The 16,767-nt window shown below is 37.1% G+C and overlaps 1 protein-coding gene across 7 annotated transcripts in view; it reads right to left on the bottom strand.

Moving 5' to 3' along the window:
- Positions 1-11,952, bottom strand: part of CIT (citron rho-interacting serine/threonine kinase) — a 72,996-nt gene extending 61,044 nt beyond the window's left edge. For all 7 annotated transcript variants that reach the window (XM_032199346.1, XM_032199345.1, XM_032199344.1 and 4 more), the window contains exons 1-8: positions 11,857-11,952; positions 10,955-11,096; positions 9,591-9,766; positions 8,149-8,250; positions 7,799-7,941; positions 6,658-6,751; positions 5,255-5,458; positions 3,910-4,063 (exon numbers count right to left, since the gene is read on the bottom strand). In XM_032199346.1, coding sequence (XP_032055237.1) covers positions 3,910-4,063; positions 5,255-5,458; positions 6,658-6,751; positions 7,799-7,941; positions 8,149-8,250; positions 9,591-9,766; positions 10,955-11,096; positions 11,857-11,952 — 1,111 coding nt within the window. The remainder of the gene's footprint in view (positions 1-3,909; positions 4,064-5,254; positions 5,459-6,657; positions 6,752-7,798; positions 7,942-8,148; positions 8,251-9,590; positions 9,767-10,954; positions 11,097-11,856) is intronic.
- Between the last annotated feature and the right edge of the window lie 4,815 nt (positions 11,953-16,767).

Here is a 16,767-nt window from a genome sequence, read left to right on the forward strand (position 1 = left end):
TGAAAAATTTGCCTTTCTTTCAGGCTTACCCAAAAGGAAGGCAAAACTATTAGTCAAAAAAGACAGTAGACCTGATGCTTCTACTGTTACAAACTGTATAAAGACCTCTTTCTTCCTTTGATTTGTTTCAAATGAACGTATATGTTCTGTTTACCATTTAAAGTATCTTGGAAGGAACTGCATGCTTTAAAAAAAGCCAGTTGCTTGCCTAGATACCTCCCTACTTGTGGAAGGATGTAACCCTCTTCCATCTGTTCCAAAGAATGACTTTCAGAGGAAAAGGGGGTGTTGTAGGTTGCTAAGTTAAACCAAAACCACAATGCAGTACTTTAACCAGTTTATCGTCAAGATTGGATAAAATGTCTCTTCTGGAAAAAAAGGGGGATTCGTTTGGTTAGGTTTTGGTGGGGAAGGGGAGGCCTGGTTTGTTTGTTTTCCCTGCACTAGTGGGTATTTCTGAGTAGTTCAAGGAATATTGCCTTAATTAGGTCCTTCCCTCCTTTCAAAATATTTTCGTGTGAATTCAGAGAAGAGAGCACATTTCCCCTGGGACAGTGAGAGACTTAAATGAAATAGGAAATTTACAGGAAATACAAAACACTTCTAAAGAATAAAAGTGTGTCTTCTCTTGATCTACGAGGTGATCTATATATACTTGCTGGGGAGAAGCATCTGCACAGCCTTTTTAAGTAGGTTAGACATTACTCTCTCGTGTTTTAAGAGGCCTATTTCAGTACAGTGTTATGGAAGAAAAAGAGAAAATAGCAGGTCTAACGGACATAATTTAAGGATGTTTTGTCTAAGGCCACTTGAACAAAGACTTTATATTAGTTCTAAGCCATCTATGTAACAGTATCTTAACATCTTCTCTGTTCTCTCAAGGCACATACAGTTCTGTTAATAAAAGTCATCTTCAAGCTGACATGAAAGTGATCTCCACTTAGAGAGACAAGTCAACACATTTTTTCTGAAGGCAAACAGATAAAGGAAACATCAGAACGTTTAACTGTTAGCATACTCAACGACAATTTGGGGTTTAGGATGAATTGCAGAATTATTACAGGAGATTTAGGTTACTGCCTGTTTGATTTTAGGCTGTCTTCTGCTATTAATCTTCAACACTTTCTGAAGTCCTCATTTGTACAAGACCTTCATTCCTTTTTTCTCATATATTTAGCTTCCCAATGCAAGACCAAATACACCATTCCAATTTCAAGACTTCTTGGAATACAGTTACAAAACAGTTCTTAAAATGAATGACTCTTATATATAAAAATATATAAATATATATGTATATATATATCAGATTGCAACAGAATCTTCTGACAATCTCTCAGATAACCTCTATTAGACAAATTTTTCATTTCAGATTAAACAGCTGATACGATTTCTGGTTTTCAGACAACAAGAGGTGGTTAGCAATATTATTATTAATATTGACAGATTATACAGATTGTATAAAAATTCAAAATATTTTTTTATTTTGTATAAAATCCAAAATATTTTTGGAAAGTTCTGTCAAATTAAACAGTCTTCTGAATTATTAAAAAGAAAAAAAAAAAGAAAAAAAAACTTTTGAAGTCATTAAATAGGAAAAGTTGGTGAGTACAGACAGCAAAATCTGCAAACATGTTTCAATAAAACATTTCTAAGGAAGGATAAAATTACCAGTTGACAGATTTGGTTGAAGTTCACCTTTGGTTAATGACTGGATTCTCCTTCTGTAACTTAAGAGCTGCTTCTGTGGACATGTTAACCGAACCCAAGAAAGATGGGAGCTTTTTGGAAGGTAACTATCTTTTGGAAAGGAGTTTACTTAAAAGTCAAATGTTTCATAGGTTACCATAACAACAAAATATAACACAGAAAACCCCCTGAATTGCACATTCTTAACCAAAAGTGGTGCATTAAGAATGGTTATCCTGGAGCACCCAGCATGATAATTTAAATACTTGCAAGGCATGGGTACCAATTTTTTCCCTACCTTTCTCAGTCTGAAATGGAAATAAAATCATTGCTTTTATAGAGTAGAGGGAAGTCTGAGTGTGTTGACACAGAATTGATTTAACAATGACCTGTTAGAGATAAATTCATATTCTATACCCCCAAAATCTTACCATATTAACTTGAGGAAGTGAGATTCCTTAGTTTAACTATAAATTCTGTGACCCCTTCCAGCACTCACTGGCTTCCTAATTTTCTCAGGCTGCCATTGCTCCAGTTAAACCACACTATCATAGGAGGTCAAGATAAGAAAGAAACCTCTTAGATAGCCTAGGCTGAACCCATCGAGGCTTTTGAATAGAACTACGGTGACACTGCCCTGAATAGGCCAGCAAATGGAGAACCACTGCAGAGAGCAAAGCAATAGGTGACACATTGAATCTGCTACTAAAATCAAGAGGACTGCTGTGTTTTGTGCTAGTTACAATGAGGTTTTTAAGATGTATGAGACATAACAACCAAGTCAGGGGTCAAAACTGCATGAATCTTCACCATAGGTGGATCTGGATATTACAGGGAATGATGCAATCCACTGGACAGCTGCAGGCGAAAACAGGATTTAAAAAAAAATCCAAATGACTATTTTAACCTTTATAATGACATCAGGGCTTGCCCATCAAAATTACTGTTATTACATGAAATGGCAAAAAGACTCTCAATTAACCTGTGCAGTTGTGTAAATGCTGGACAGGCAATTGCCAGGGAAACACAACAGCATATGCTCAAATACCATTTTTTTTCCAGATATAAGATAATATGATAAAAATGCAATACAAAAATTTCAGAAATGGAAACTGGTTGCTTAGACAGGATTCTGGGTAAAGAAGGCAGAGCTAGCTGAAGCCTGGGAAACATACGTTGAAACGATGAGAAAGATTTCTCACTCAGGGCTCAATGGCTCTCAACGGGCAGAAACAATGGCATTTACCAGAACGGCAGCTCCACAAGTTCAGAATTAATGAATCAACAGAAAAGTGAGTAAACACATTCTGTGGAGCTGACAGCTGAAGTGCTGAGATAGTCATCAAAAGCAGAAGCATTGGTTTAGCAATTTATGGCAATTAGAGCACAATCATTGCTCTTACTACAGGGCAGCATATTTTATAAGGAATATACATATGGAAGACATGTTCTTTGCGCCGATAATTTTACAGTCCAAATAACTTAAAGGATATCCAACATAAGTTGGGCAGATACCGCTGATGACCTTGGAAATACTTGTTTTTGCCACAATGCTGACGCCTCAATACTTCCAAATACTAAATTCTGTTATTTCGTTTGTATTATAAACTACTTTCTGCATAGAAAGTTATCTGCTTCACTGATTTTATTCCATTCCTAAAGGAACAGATTTTTTTACCATAAAAATTAGTCATTTATTAGTCACATTAACTTTGAGAAAAAACACCAATGCCCCCTACAACCTCTGACATTTTATCACCTACAGAAGATTAAAAAAAATATATATATGTATCTAGAAATTGGATCACAAGCAATGAGAGAAAGATAAAGATACAATTAAAAAAAAAAAAAAAGACAAAATTAATCAAACCGAAATGCAAAAGGCCTGAAAGAACACACCGATGCATTTTAATCTGATAAAAGACATGTAAAGGCCACTGATTTTCTAGTCTACTGCCTACAGTAATATGGCAATTGCATCAGAAATTCATGTAGAAACATATTAAACTTCATCTTACCTTACAATTTTCATCTAAGAGATGTTAACACATCCTATCCAAAAACCAGAACAAATTGTTTTGTTAAAAACACATACTCCAGAACACAGTCTTGTTTCAATATTAATGGCTCATATCAAACACACTTAAATATTCACATTGCACACAATTTCATGTCATCCAAGAAATCAGGAATTGTTTATGAATGCAGTGTTATTCTACTTACAGTTACGGATATTATTCCAGTCAATTTTAGCAAAGAATGGATGGCAGCAGAGTCCCTCATAACCCAGCCTTTCCTTCTGCCCACAAAGCAAGCTCTGGATCAGATCGAGAAATTCACCACTGACTTTCACGTCCTCTGGGAACTTCAGAAACCTCTGGGATAGAAAGAAAATAATTTTGTTCAGTAGCAAAACAGTCTCAGAACAGTAAGACTCTTAAACTTCAATAATCAGAGATACATCAGGCAAAAGGGATGAATATTAGATAAATATTACATCAGACAAATAGTAGACCCAGTTCACCATCTTATGCTGAGCAATGGTCAATGGCATACAAAAATAGAAGAGTACAAGACACTTCCCCAGAGAATCCTCCCAAGCTTTCAAGAATTTGTGGCTTAGGATTTTGTGAACCAAGGACAATCTCTTTGTATTTGCCAGATCTCAATGCATTCTTCTTTAAAAATTCTTCTGGATTTGTTTAGTTACTTCTTGAAACCATATAAATGTTCAGTAACTGCAAACTTATGCTGGGGAGATCTTTGTCATAATGTGCTGTGTGAAGTATCCTTCTGGGTTTGCTCTGTAGTCACTGCTGGCTACTTTCATTTGATGCCCCTAATTCTCATACTAGAGGATATAATAGCCAATCATTCTTCTTTCACTTTTTTCCCAGATTTTTTTTCCTATTAACTCCTACCATTCGATGTACTATTTTTGTTCTGTTACTAAGAACTAAATGAGCATTTTTCTAGATCATAATTTCAAAATATTTTTCTTGAGCCCACCACTAGGTAAAATTGGGATACTTTTCATTTCACATGCACTAGTTTGAATTTATTTACACTAAATTTCACATGACATTTCAATCCTGCAGACACTCAATATCCTCAAGTCTTTTTGCAGCTCTTCATAGCTAGCCCTTACTTTACTATCCAGAAATACTTAAGTATCATTTGAAAACTTTATCAATTCATAATTCATCCTTCCCATTTTTCTCCTAGATTATTTTGGAGATGCTACAGTTATAGGTCCCTAAAATGGACAGCTATATCTTTTTTAATTCCTGTATTGCAGATGGCTATTTTTGGACGGCTGTTATAAAAAATAACTTTATATCTGCAATACAGAGGTACGTATAAATAAAATACTAAAATCTTTATAAAGCATATATATATATATATATATATATATATACACACATATACACACACACACACTAAATATTTTATGAACATGTAAAAGTAAGAAACATCCATAAGCTCCTTTTCCCAACTGTAAAAAAAAAAAAATATAGTCTTTAGTGACAACCTTTTTACCCAGGAACATGGAAGGAATTCTTTCTACCTGGAAATTCATGATGTTATTGAAAGTTTTTGCTGATGTTCCCTCAGTGAATGGAGATCTTCCATAAATCATTTCATATGCAATGACTCCTAAGGACCACCAGTCACATTCTGGGCCATAAGAAGCTTTGCCATCCCCATTCAGTCCTGTCAGCATTTCTGGTGCCATGTAGTCAGGTGTACCAACAGGCAGCTTGGCATTTACCTAGAAGCAGTAGAAGTAAAGATATTCCAAGTGAAGTTACAGAAAGAGAGCTATTTGATATAAAAAAGGAGTCAAATTATTAGAGCTGTCACTGCAAACTATATGTAGCTGAAGTAAAATAGCAGCATTATAAAAAGCACAGCATTACCGAACACTGATGTTTTGAGCAGTATGCATACTCTAGCATTACCTACTGCTTCAACTGCTATTAATGGGAACAACAGAGCTCAATTTTCAAAAAAGAGTCAAATTTAGACATAAATATTCCCTGCTTTCATTCCATTATGTGTCATCTGTACCTTTTTGCCCTGTGTTCAGGATCAGCTAGTATTCAAATTTCACGAGTGCTTAGGAAAGGTAATTCAGAAACCAAAACTGAAATCATATTTACACTGTCATAAAAAAGTGAAACAAACAAGCAGGGAAACTAACACAGAAACCTGAAGAAGACTGAAAAAACAGATAACGTGAAGAAAAAAAAAACTTACAAGAAAAATGCAATGCAGAGAAACACTGAAAAGGGAAGAACGAAGAAAAATTAAAAAATGATGTAAATGTGATTTGTTCTATGATTGTAAATCATAGAACAAATGAGTAATCTGTTCTATAACTTCATATTCTCACTTAGGTCTATTTCAAAATATTGTTTGAAATTGTATGCAGTTCACTAATTTTAGAATCAACTTATTAAAAAGTTCAACTTATTCACAGCATTGAATACAGTGCCTTTTGGTGGGTAAAGCTGAATCCCTGAACATCGGAATGTGACTCAGTTTAATTAAGAGCTCCCTGTCCTCAAAACTATGCCAGCTTAGTTACAGCAAACATAACTTTCAATCCAATTGCAAACAATTGTAGATCCATAACCTTCTTTAAACACAGCATTCAACAGTTGTGAAAATCTCTAAAAATATGATTTTGTATTGCAATTCAGCACCATCAGAAAGACTTGCCTTTACCCTACTTACATATTAAAATTTGAATACACAAATATGTATTTATTGAGAGCTGCAAAAGATAGCCAAGCTCATGTTTGAAAAGACATTCATGAATGGAAAAAAATCATTGTGAATAGACTCCACATTGGACAAGAAAGGCAGAAGAACAAGGTGTAATCAATGAACACGTATAACATCAGGTCTCTTTTTGACTGGAATATCCAAACAAGCCATAGACAAATCTTAAATCCACATTGTTACCGTTTTGTTTATTGTCATTTTGGCAGCTGACCCAAAGTCCACCAGTTTAATGTGTCCTATTCGGTCAATAAGAACATTCTCTGGCTTGATATCTCTGTAAGTAAAGAATAAAGCAATCAGTACCTTTTTATTCTGTTCCCCACTGACACATCTGAACATCAGTACCTCCCTTTTCAGCTGCACTAAACCATATGCTCAGCTGCATAAAACTTTAACAATGGATTAGGATTTGAGTCTTACTTCCAGTCGTTATTCTGCTTCCAAGTTAATATGAAATTAGTGAAGTTCCCCGTATTTCATGGAAATTTAACAGTCGTTGACAAAAGATGGAAAGAAAAGATGGTTTTGCACTAACCTATTGTGATACTTTGACTATGTTATAACTGAGTTACAGCAAAGTATTACGTAGCTTTCATCCTAAATTTCCTCCAAACTTATTCCGTGCATCTTTCAAATCCAGGCAGCCACCTTGCATTAGAAAGCCACAGCCTGTATGCTCTAAGTGTAACCACTACCGCTGCTTGGAACGTAAAATGCAACATAACATTTTCAAAGTCTCAGAATTGAATATATTTATGGAATAAGTCTTTCTTAAAAAGGGACACCTACAAAAAACGAAGTGTTCAGTTACACCCATCAATAAATGGGATAAATCAACAATGCGATTTTAAAAATGAATGCAGTTTTAGTCTCCATGCCTTGATATGATCTTTAGAAAACTCAGTGATGTTTAACTATTCCAACATACTATACTGCCCTGTTCACCAGTCAGGGTACAACAAGCTTTACCAATTATACTACTTTCCTGTAATGTTTGGTTCTAATAACAACAAGCCTTCAGTTCTGGAAAAGATTTTTCTTCCATAGTGCAACATGAAGGCTTCTTTTTACTAAGCCTCCAGAAAATGTATGTAACAATTCCCTTCTAATTTCAGTTTGAACTTTATATCAAAGTTAATGCTTTTAGCTGCAATTACAGTTGGAGTATGATTAACTTTCTAATTTTCTCTCCTGATACAGCACGTGAAATACTGTCCTTGAAGAGGACAGAATATAAAAAACAAGAATGCATCATTCCAGAACACTATCTGGAACAATACTGATTAAATACTATGTGCAATGCAAAGCAATCTTTACCTACCGGTGTACATAACCCATCTGATGGACACTGTGAATAGCCAGAACCAGCTCTGCAAGATAAAACTGCACCATAGCCTCATCCAGGTGGTCCTCATATCGGTTTAAGAGTGACAGTAAGTCCCCTCCAGGCTGATATTCCATAACCTACATAAAAATTTAGAGGAAGAGATACAGTTTATATGTATCAAAGACACTCAGTTCAACTCTCCCATATTATACTGGACACCTATCAAAGAGCAGAATGGAATGCAGGAAAATTTACAGAAGGTAAGTACATTTCAGCCATCACATTCTTCTGAAGTATAACAATGGTAACAGTGTTCTATAGAGAAGAAACAAAGTATTCTTTACCAAGTAGAGATTTTTCTTGTCTTGAAACGCATACTGTAGCTGTGGAATCCATGGACTGGTACTCTGAGATAATATACTGCGTTCTTCTTCAAAAAATGACACCTATAAAAAAGAAAACATTCAGTTACATCCTGATCAAAATGGGTTAGAATGTATCAGAATTCCCTAGCTTTAGAAAGATGAAAGTTTGTGCCAAAGACACATATCACACAACCACCAAAAAATACTTAGAAACCATTAAATGCCATTTCCTTGTGATATGCACCTCTAAAAGTAATTTTACACCTTCGGCTTTCAGTTCCCCTCACACCTTTTGTTTAGTTCCTTTGCAACTGAATAGTCCCTGCAGCAAAACTCAGCTCTCCTGTCAAACTGGAGAAGCATCTACCAGTTAGGAGTGCCATCCTGACCTAATCTGGATTGGCCCTAATAAAATAAAAGTAATCTCAAAAAGCAAAAAGATGCTGGGACAATTACAGGGTAGCATCTCACAGTTAATTCTGTAACAAATTCATGTAAGATATTGTAAGACAAGTTTATCTTGAAATCCTACTTTAGCAACTATTCCATTATTCATACACGCAGCCAGACAACAATGAATTAGTTTTATTACAGAAATACTGCTAGTTCATTGAGATCAGTGGTCCCTACTTTCACTGACTATGTGTCATATTGAGGGTAACATCGTAGTTTGCTTTTCTTGCCAACCTGTGCCACAGCAAGAGCAATTTCAATTTACTTTCATTTTTGACAGCCACAGACAACGCTAGAGAAACTCAGGAGCAGTGTAACTGTAGCCATATATTGGGAACAACTAATTTAGATATCGCTGTACAAGTTCATGAGGCCTTTCACAGAATCTGTCCTCCATGCCATCTCTCATCGGTGAAAGATTAACTTCTACTTCTCATCAACCCCTGGTAACAACCTCCATTAACTTTTTTTTTTTTTTTATTTAAGTTTTCAAGTAGCACATCTCTCAAGTTAACGAGAGGCTCTCCATAAAAATTCAGTCACCAGTTTGCTTTCACACCCACTCTTGACATTCTACATTGCTCTTTAAAATTAAAAAAAAGAATAGATTGCCTGAAAATTCAAGACATCAAGTTGTTCAACGAGCTGATCAATACAAATTTAATATTTTCTTCATCTATTGTTTCTTGTTTAATAATTACATAAGCTCTTTGAGACAAGGATTTTTTTTGTTTTGAGTGGCACCTCACCTAGTAGATTCATGGTCTAGGACAATGACATTTAGCCACAGCAAAACTACAAACAAATGTGATACTTTACATAGAATGATTCTTCCCATTCCATTTTATATTAAATAAAAATTTGTAAATTTATAAAAATTAAATTAAGTACAATTGTAGTGACAAAAAGGAAATGCTTCACAACTTGCAGTTTATTGTACTACCATCATAACAACAAAATATACATACGTGCTCCTGCGCCAACAAAGACTCCTTGCTCATCACCTTCATAGCATACACATCACCTGTAGCTTTCTCTCTTACTACTTTTACATCTGCAAAGTGACCACAGCCAACCACACTCTTTACTTCAAAATCCTTTGCACTTGGTTGCAGTTCCCTTAATTCAGCTATAGTCTCTGCATCTATAAAAATAAAACACTTATTTTTACATTAAACATAAACACAACATCCACAACAGGGAATAAAAAATAAAGCAGTCTTCTCATTCCAGTCTCTATAGAAATGTTAAATCATTCCAGAATATGCTTCTTTAAAAAAAGTGTATACAAGTACTAGAAAAAGACAGTATTAATGCATAGTTAAGACTGAAATATGGTGCATACAAAAGAATCAGGAAATGCTAAGACAGTTCCCATAGCAACCATAATTCTGTCCCATTCATAACATCAGAGGCTGATAGCCTCTTTTGTTTCTAATTTCTTTCCAACCATCCTTTGCCAACACAAAATATATTCGTTAAATCTGAGGGCTTTACCCAGTGAGTTCCACAAGTCAAGTGACAGGGTTCAGCCCTTTGCCTGTGGGAGGCACTAGTCTATTGTCTAACAAATAACCGTTGGCACTTATTTCAGATGTTTGATTTAAGCTTCCCATTGACTAGTTTCCAACGGTATGCAATGTGATAAACAAGTGCTCTCTGCAGTGTTCTAAAAATTCTTCAGACTCCAGCAAAAAACTACTCTCAACCTAATTAATATCTAGAAAATGTTGGATGGAACTGTTGCAGAGTACATAAGTTACCCTTTAACTAAATTTTTAGTGTATCCTAATAGAAAAGTTGATTAAGCTTTTTGTTTTTTTTTAAAAAAAAAAAAAAAAAAGAATCTGAGCATGTTGTCAGTAAAATATTTCCTCCATCAGGAATTATTTCTGAAGTACAGGCTTACTACTTATAGGTCACACAGGCAAAATAGGCTAAGACATGGAATGTGAAATACTAATTCAAGCTGAAAGAGACATGTATTAGCACATTAATTTCTATACCTTTCCTCACCTTTAGTCACTGCCCTTCTTCAACTTCTGATATAATTCTGTTATATATACTCGGAACTTTATACTTTTATCGAAAGTGCCTCTTCAGCTATAAGTAAAGTACAAGCTACGAAGAGTGCACTTTAGAGTCACAGCACTTCAAAAGCCAATGGGTTTTTGGACCTGACAAGGTTCCCCTTGTAACATCAAGTCTGTCCACAAGGTGCAAGTCCTACATTACAATCATTAACAAATAACTAGAGCATCATTTAAACACGTATATTTTCAAGCATTATCTTTTAAAATTACACTTGAAGATTAGTCTAAAAACCACTTACACTTCCTGACAAAGTTGCCCACAGGTTTAATTTTCATTAAAGAGGGATTTCTGCATTCTTCAAAAAGAACGAATAAAGAATCAAGGATGCCTTCCCGGGAGAGAGGAGACATCTGCTGTTGAGTCACAAAGAGTGGCTTCCCCTGGAATAAAAAAGAAGCAACAGCAGATGGAGTCTCAGACAACAATGAAAAGCCTCAAATCAATAACATATGTATAGAACAGATTATATATTATCTATTTAAAAATTACTACTTTAGAAATTAGACAAATAAGGCAAAAAGCATGAGGTAAATACATCAACTCACTACGTCTATCTGCAAGAGCTGTCACAGGTATTTGACTTTTAGACAAAGCTATCTTGTAAAGGTTGTTCAAGTTCAAATCACAGCTTTCCTGAAATCGCCTGCAATCTACTGCTGATTCTCATCTGACTGGCGTGTTCTTGACATTGTACCATATGTTTTTTTTTTTTCCATGGCACAAATAGTTTAAGCAATCGGCATCAATATTAGCTCTGGAAGCAAAAGCTGTTGAACATCAGCTGATCAAATAGCAGCTGTTTAGGTAAACCCACCTCATGACAAACCCCGGGTTACATCACCATGAAAAAAACCTGCGGACTGGAAGCCACAAAATGCAATATTACACCTTTATGTGGGAAAAGCCCCTCAGGATAAAACATTAAGAGGTGCAGGTGAAAAGACCAGCTACTACCCCCTCAGCTTCGTGCAAACAAGGTGCATGCTTTAAACATGAAGGAAGTATTGTTTCCTTTTGCCCCTTCCTCCCCAACCCCTCCCCAGGCATACTTTGGGTGCCCACCCCGATAAGAAAAGCTGCGTTTGGCACACGGTACAGCCAAACCAGAGCTCGCCAAACCCCGGGCCAGCCACTCTTTACCTGGAAGAGCAAATTGAGCCGGGAGACGCGGCTGGCGATAGGCTCCATGGGGCCGGCCTCTGCCGGCTGCCGGGCACCGCACTTAAACTTCAGCATCCCGTCAGCGCGGCTGCACGAGCAGAGCGCCGCGGCCCCGCCGAGCCCCTTCCCTCAGCGCCGGCCCCGCGTGCCCGGCCCCTTCCCGCCCTGGCCGCGCGCCCCAGGCCCCGTTCCTGTTTTCCCGCCGCCCCGGTTTGAACGGCGCCCAAGGGCGGGGCCTCGCCGCCGCCGCTGACGCCAATGGCGGGGCCGCGGCGTCCCGTGAGGCGCTGCGGGACCAGGCCTGAGGGGGTGGGGTGCTCCTGGCAGGGCGTGCGCTTAGCACCTGTTTTAACGCTTTTTCTGTGTTTTTTGTGGTAAATCTGCAAAGGCAGATGGCTCCTTGTGAGCAGCTCGGGCTGGAGCTGGTGCAAGGACAGAGTGGACGGCACAGCTGGCAGCACCGACCTGTCCCACGGCAAATAAAAACGTTTTCAGCAGTTTCGCATGTTGTTAGAGTGCTTATTTCACCTTTATTCCTTTTTTTTTTTTTTCCTTTTTTTTTTGATAACTGGCCCTTTTCTTCATGTATAGGGTCACCATGTTGCAAGTGAAGCCATGGTGGGAATGCTCCAGCTTGGCACCCCCTCCTGTGTGCCACCCATCCCAATGCCAAATGCCTGCAGCAAGACCTTGTTCAACGCCTCAGGCACAGGCATGGCAGTGCAGAACACTGCATGAAGCACTGATGCTGCCCGCAGTCACACAGAGTGCAGGACGCCCTCTCAAAGCCCTGATTCTTGTTACACAGCGTCTTGGCAGGGTTTGAGCTGGTAACAGAAATCTAGGTGATAGGGTTCCTTAAAAATAACTCTCATGCCGTGGAGTGACATAAAACGACGGTTCGCTATCCAGCAATCATCTTAATTGTGCTAATAGCGGCTTGGCAGCTAGCTGATAACGTAATGCACTGGTGGAGTGATTACATTATGGCTTTATACAAATCATTTTTACCAATTTGTGCTTCTTTCTACCTCTTCCAGTCCACCTCTGGAACACTGACATTTTTAGCATATTTCTTGTCTCAAAGTTTGGGTTCATTTCAAGTTATTAAACCTGAAAGAGCTTTTAAAATCTAATTTACTGTCCACCACCTGCACTGCCAATTTGTTTTTGGATTCCACTCAGGACACTGTCATTGTCTGTCTTACCACAGCTGCAAAGCACAGGAGTGATCAGCTCTTAAAAAGAAGCAATAAAGAGCTTCTTTTTCTTAAACCAGCCAATTTTAATGCTAGTTCATTTTAGTAAAATACCACCTTGATAATTGGAACCCCATCTTGCTTCTGCCCTAGATTTTGGGCAAGTCTCAGCTGTCTGCCATCCAACCAAAGAGAACTTTAGGCTCCTCTGACTTTCCCCTTCTCCAGCCTACCTTTTCCACAAATGCCATTAGCCCCAGCCCTCGTAACTGCCAAAATCACTGTTAAATATCCACACTATTTCTAATGCCACTTGGGAAATTATCATATCTGTACAATAGTTTAGATTTAGAAAATGGGGGAAGCAATAGAGCTGGGTTCTCTTTCTGACAGTTCATTCCCCTATTGAGTTCAAATAACAAGGTGTGTCTGAGTCTCTTTTCATCTCTGTGGGGTGGTGTAGAACAGCCAATCCACAAATTGGATGAGGATATGGGTCATTAAATGTTTCACTTCATCCACATTAGACTACCCTACTTCTACAAGAAGAACACGACCTCTGGGTGTCCCACACAATAACCTGAATTTGTTTAACCAGCCAGCTGAGCTGATTAACAAGTCTGCCTCAGTTTGATAACTGGCCTCTCAACTGCTCAAGCAGGTTCAACTGAAGTATGAAGTTGGTTGCTACAATTTTCATGTTAATAACTTAATTTTCCCTAATAAATTTCTCCTTGTTTGTGTTCTGTTGTGTGTTTGCAAGAAAGGCAGCTGGCTATTCAAAGCATTCTTTGGGACATATTCATTTTTCCTAATAATTCAGGTGAGGGCTCAAGTTAGAGTGGTTCCCTTCAAGAAGGCCCTTAAACAAATACATTTGCTAGAAGCAGCCACGATGACATAAGCAGCAGAACATCACATACAGTTCTTTTCTTCTTTGTTGCTGCATAAGAGACTCACATAAACAAGAATATCTACCTATGAAATGAAATAGCAGCAAAAAATACAACTGTACTAGAAGTGTTATCAAAACATTAAAAAAAAAAAGCTGAAGATGGAATAAGTTGAGAAGCGAAGCTGTACAATTTCAGCAATAAAACCTTAGTAACCATTTCTGATGTCTCAAGTGAAAAGTACATACCCTTTCAGAGAAACATGTAATTATTTTTCCTCTAAGTTGGTGACTTGAAGTCTTCAGAGTGAAAGTGATGGTTCCTTTTTATGTCTGATCTTTTTAATTGAGAGCAAACATAGTACACAATTTCTCTATCTTCAGAATGGCCAATGTATATATCACTTCTTGATCTTGGCAACTATTTCTGTGAATAACCTCACTTAACTTGAAGGATCATCAGCAGACCTGCAATTGTACAAAACAAGGGTTTACTTTCTGCTATTAAATTAATAGGTCATTCAAAAGCTTAACAGAATTTATAGTCCTATGATTTTCCCTAAACAGGTCCCAATACAGTGCTCAACATGTTTCGACATCTCACCATGCATTGATTTGGTTACCATCTGTCTGGCTTTATTATTATTATTATTATTATGAAAGTAGGAGTTTGCCTTTATTTCCCTGAGCAAAATTCTCTGCCCTTATACAGTGCACCAAAGTGACTGTGTTCCAAAGATTTCTTGTCAGTGTTTGTAACATCCTTCAGGCTTGCTTGGGGTATAAGACACTAAATAGATATAAAAGCAAAAGATCAGGTATGCAAGTATGCTAACTTTTCACCAAGAACCTGACACTCATATTCTCACCCAAACTAACATAGCTTTATTCTAATGGGCAGCAAGATGCCAAATCCCACCCTCCCCCCCAACAACATCTAGCTGGGAACCTCTGGATTTACAGCAGCATCACTCTTAAATATCGTCTCCGGAGCAGCTCCTGAGATGTACGTAAGGCTAGAAGGTAATAAAAGGGTTGTTGTATCACAGTTCTAAGAGCTGAGCATTACCAAAAACACTTGTATCTTTTGTCCTACCCTGGAAATACCTCTTCAGCTCTGTTGTTTCAAATCTACTCTGTCCATACAGATTGGTGGCTGTTTGCAATCTAGGCTTCCAGAGTAAGTGAACCCCAGAAATAAATCAGGTTCTTCAGTGATTTTGTTGTTGTTGAATGTTATGGCTGGCATTAATCATAGCTATTCTATATGGATATGATTTATTTTTTCTTAATACATATATTTATTTTCCCTTATTGGCTCTAGTCCTTTCTCTAACCCAACAGTACTTAAAAGATCCTGTAATAGACCAAGCTAACCTTGATCACAGCTGTGTGACCACTTTCTGCATCAAAGTAAAGCTTTAAACTTGTCTGACTTGTGTTCTGGCTTAAACCCTTGACAATAAGTAGCTCTCACTTTTGATTATCAGGACTTAAATAAACCTTAGGTCTTAGGCACAGTTTTTCCACTTTGTTTCCCCAAATTATCACAAAATATCCAACTTAGCTGCAATAGTCATGCACACCTACAGGGAATATACATATTTGCAATATATATATAATGAAAAATCACAGTTATGGAAGAAGTAAGTAACTTCCTTTTAAGATAAAGAGGAAAACAAAGAGAAATAATCACCAGGAAAACAATTATATTGTCTTTCCTCTGCAATATTTTTAAATTTCCTCTGCATAATTTTTGGAAAGAAAAAAAAAAAAACAAAAACAAAAAACACTGCAATCATTCTCCTAGGATAACCAGAAAGGAAATGAAACTTTAAGACACCTGAACGGTTGCTAGGTGTTTCTTCCCTAGACTTCCACTAGTGAGCTACATCTGATAATATTCAAGGTTATTTTGATTGAAATATTAAAGGTGGTTTTTGTTTGCATTAGCATTGTGCTTATGCATTACGTAAGTGCTTATTTTCAGTGTTGTTTAATACAACGTTTCTATTTTCTTTACATTTGCATACCTAAAACCCATTCAAATAATGTTTAAAATAAATACTGTAGCTTTGCCATTAGTTACATGGCCATCATCTGTGTTTTTTTTTTAGTTTTAAAAATGCAAACATTTACACATGATACTCTTCACACCTAATCTGAGCGCAGAGGATTCCTCATTCCAGCTAACACTGTTCAGTGATTGTCCACATTCCCAAACTATCCTAACATTTCAACCCTAGGCTGAATTTCTCTTGCTGGTTCTTGTGCAACCAAAATGAAACAGTAAGTGAATTGAGTCACTAACAATCCTTTTTATAGGCAAACCAAGCATTTATAGAAGAAGCTGCAGGCGAGTCCCAGAATAATAAGGAATACTTATGTCTTAGACTGGTGTGAATATCCTAAGTGATGCTGCCCAGCTGTTCTCTGCAGAACACAGCCCCTGCTCCGAAGTAATCAGGCTATAAGCAAACTGAATAATACATAGAGGTATAGAGGTATAGTTTCTAAGGAATAAGAACTAAAATTCACGAGGCATTTCTTTACAGAGTAAAGTCTCTGTAGGGCTCTAAAAAGCAGCTTTCACTGCTAATATCCACCAAGCACATGTCTGTGTCTCTTACTGATATCGCCATAACATTGGAGAGCCATACTAAATAATTAGAAGAGAAGAGCTGGTAGAAATTAAAGTTTGATATCAATCACATAAATGATTTTTTTTTTCTTTTTTTTTTTTTTTGATAAAGTTTGGGTTAAGGCAATTGAAAGAAGCTGAGCTGAGAAAATGAGGTT

This window comes from Aythya fuligula, chromosome 17 (genome assembly GCF_009819795.1).
Source record: "Aythya fuligula isolate bAytFul2 chromosome 17, bAytFul2.pri, whole genome shotgun sequence".
In the NCBI taxonomy this organism is placed as follows: domain Eukaryota; kingdom Metazoa; phylum Chordata; class Aves; order Anseriformes; family Anatidae; genus Aythya; species Aythya fuligula.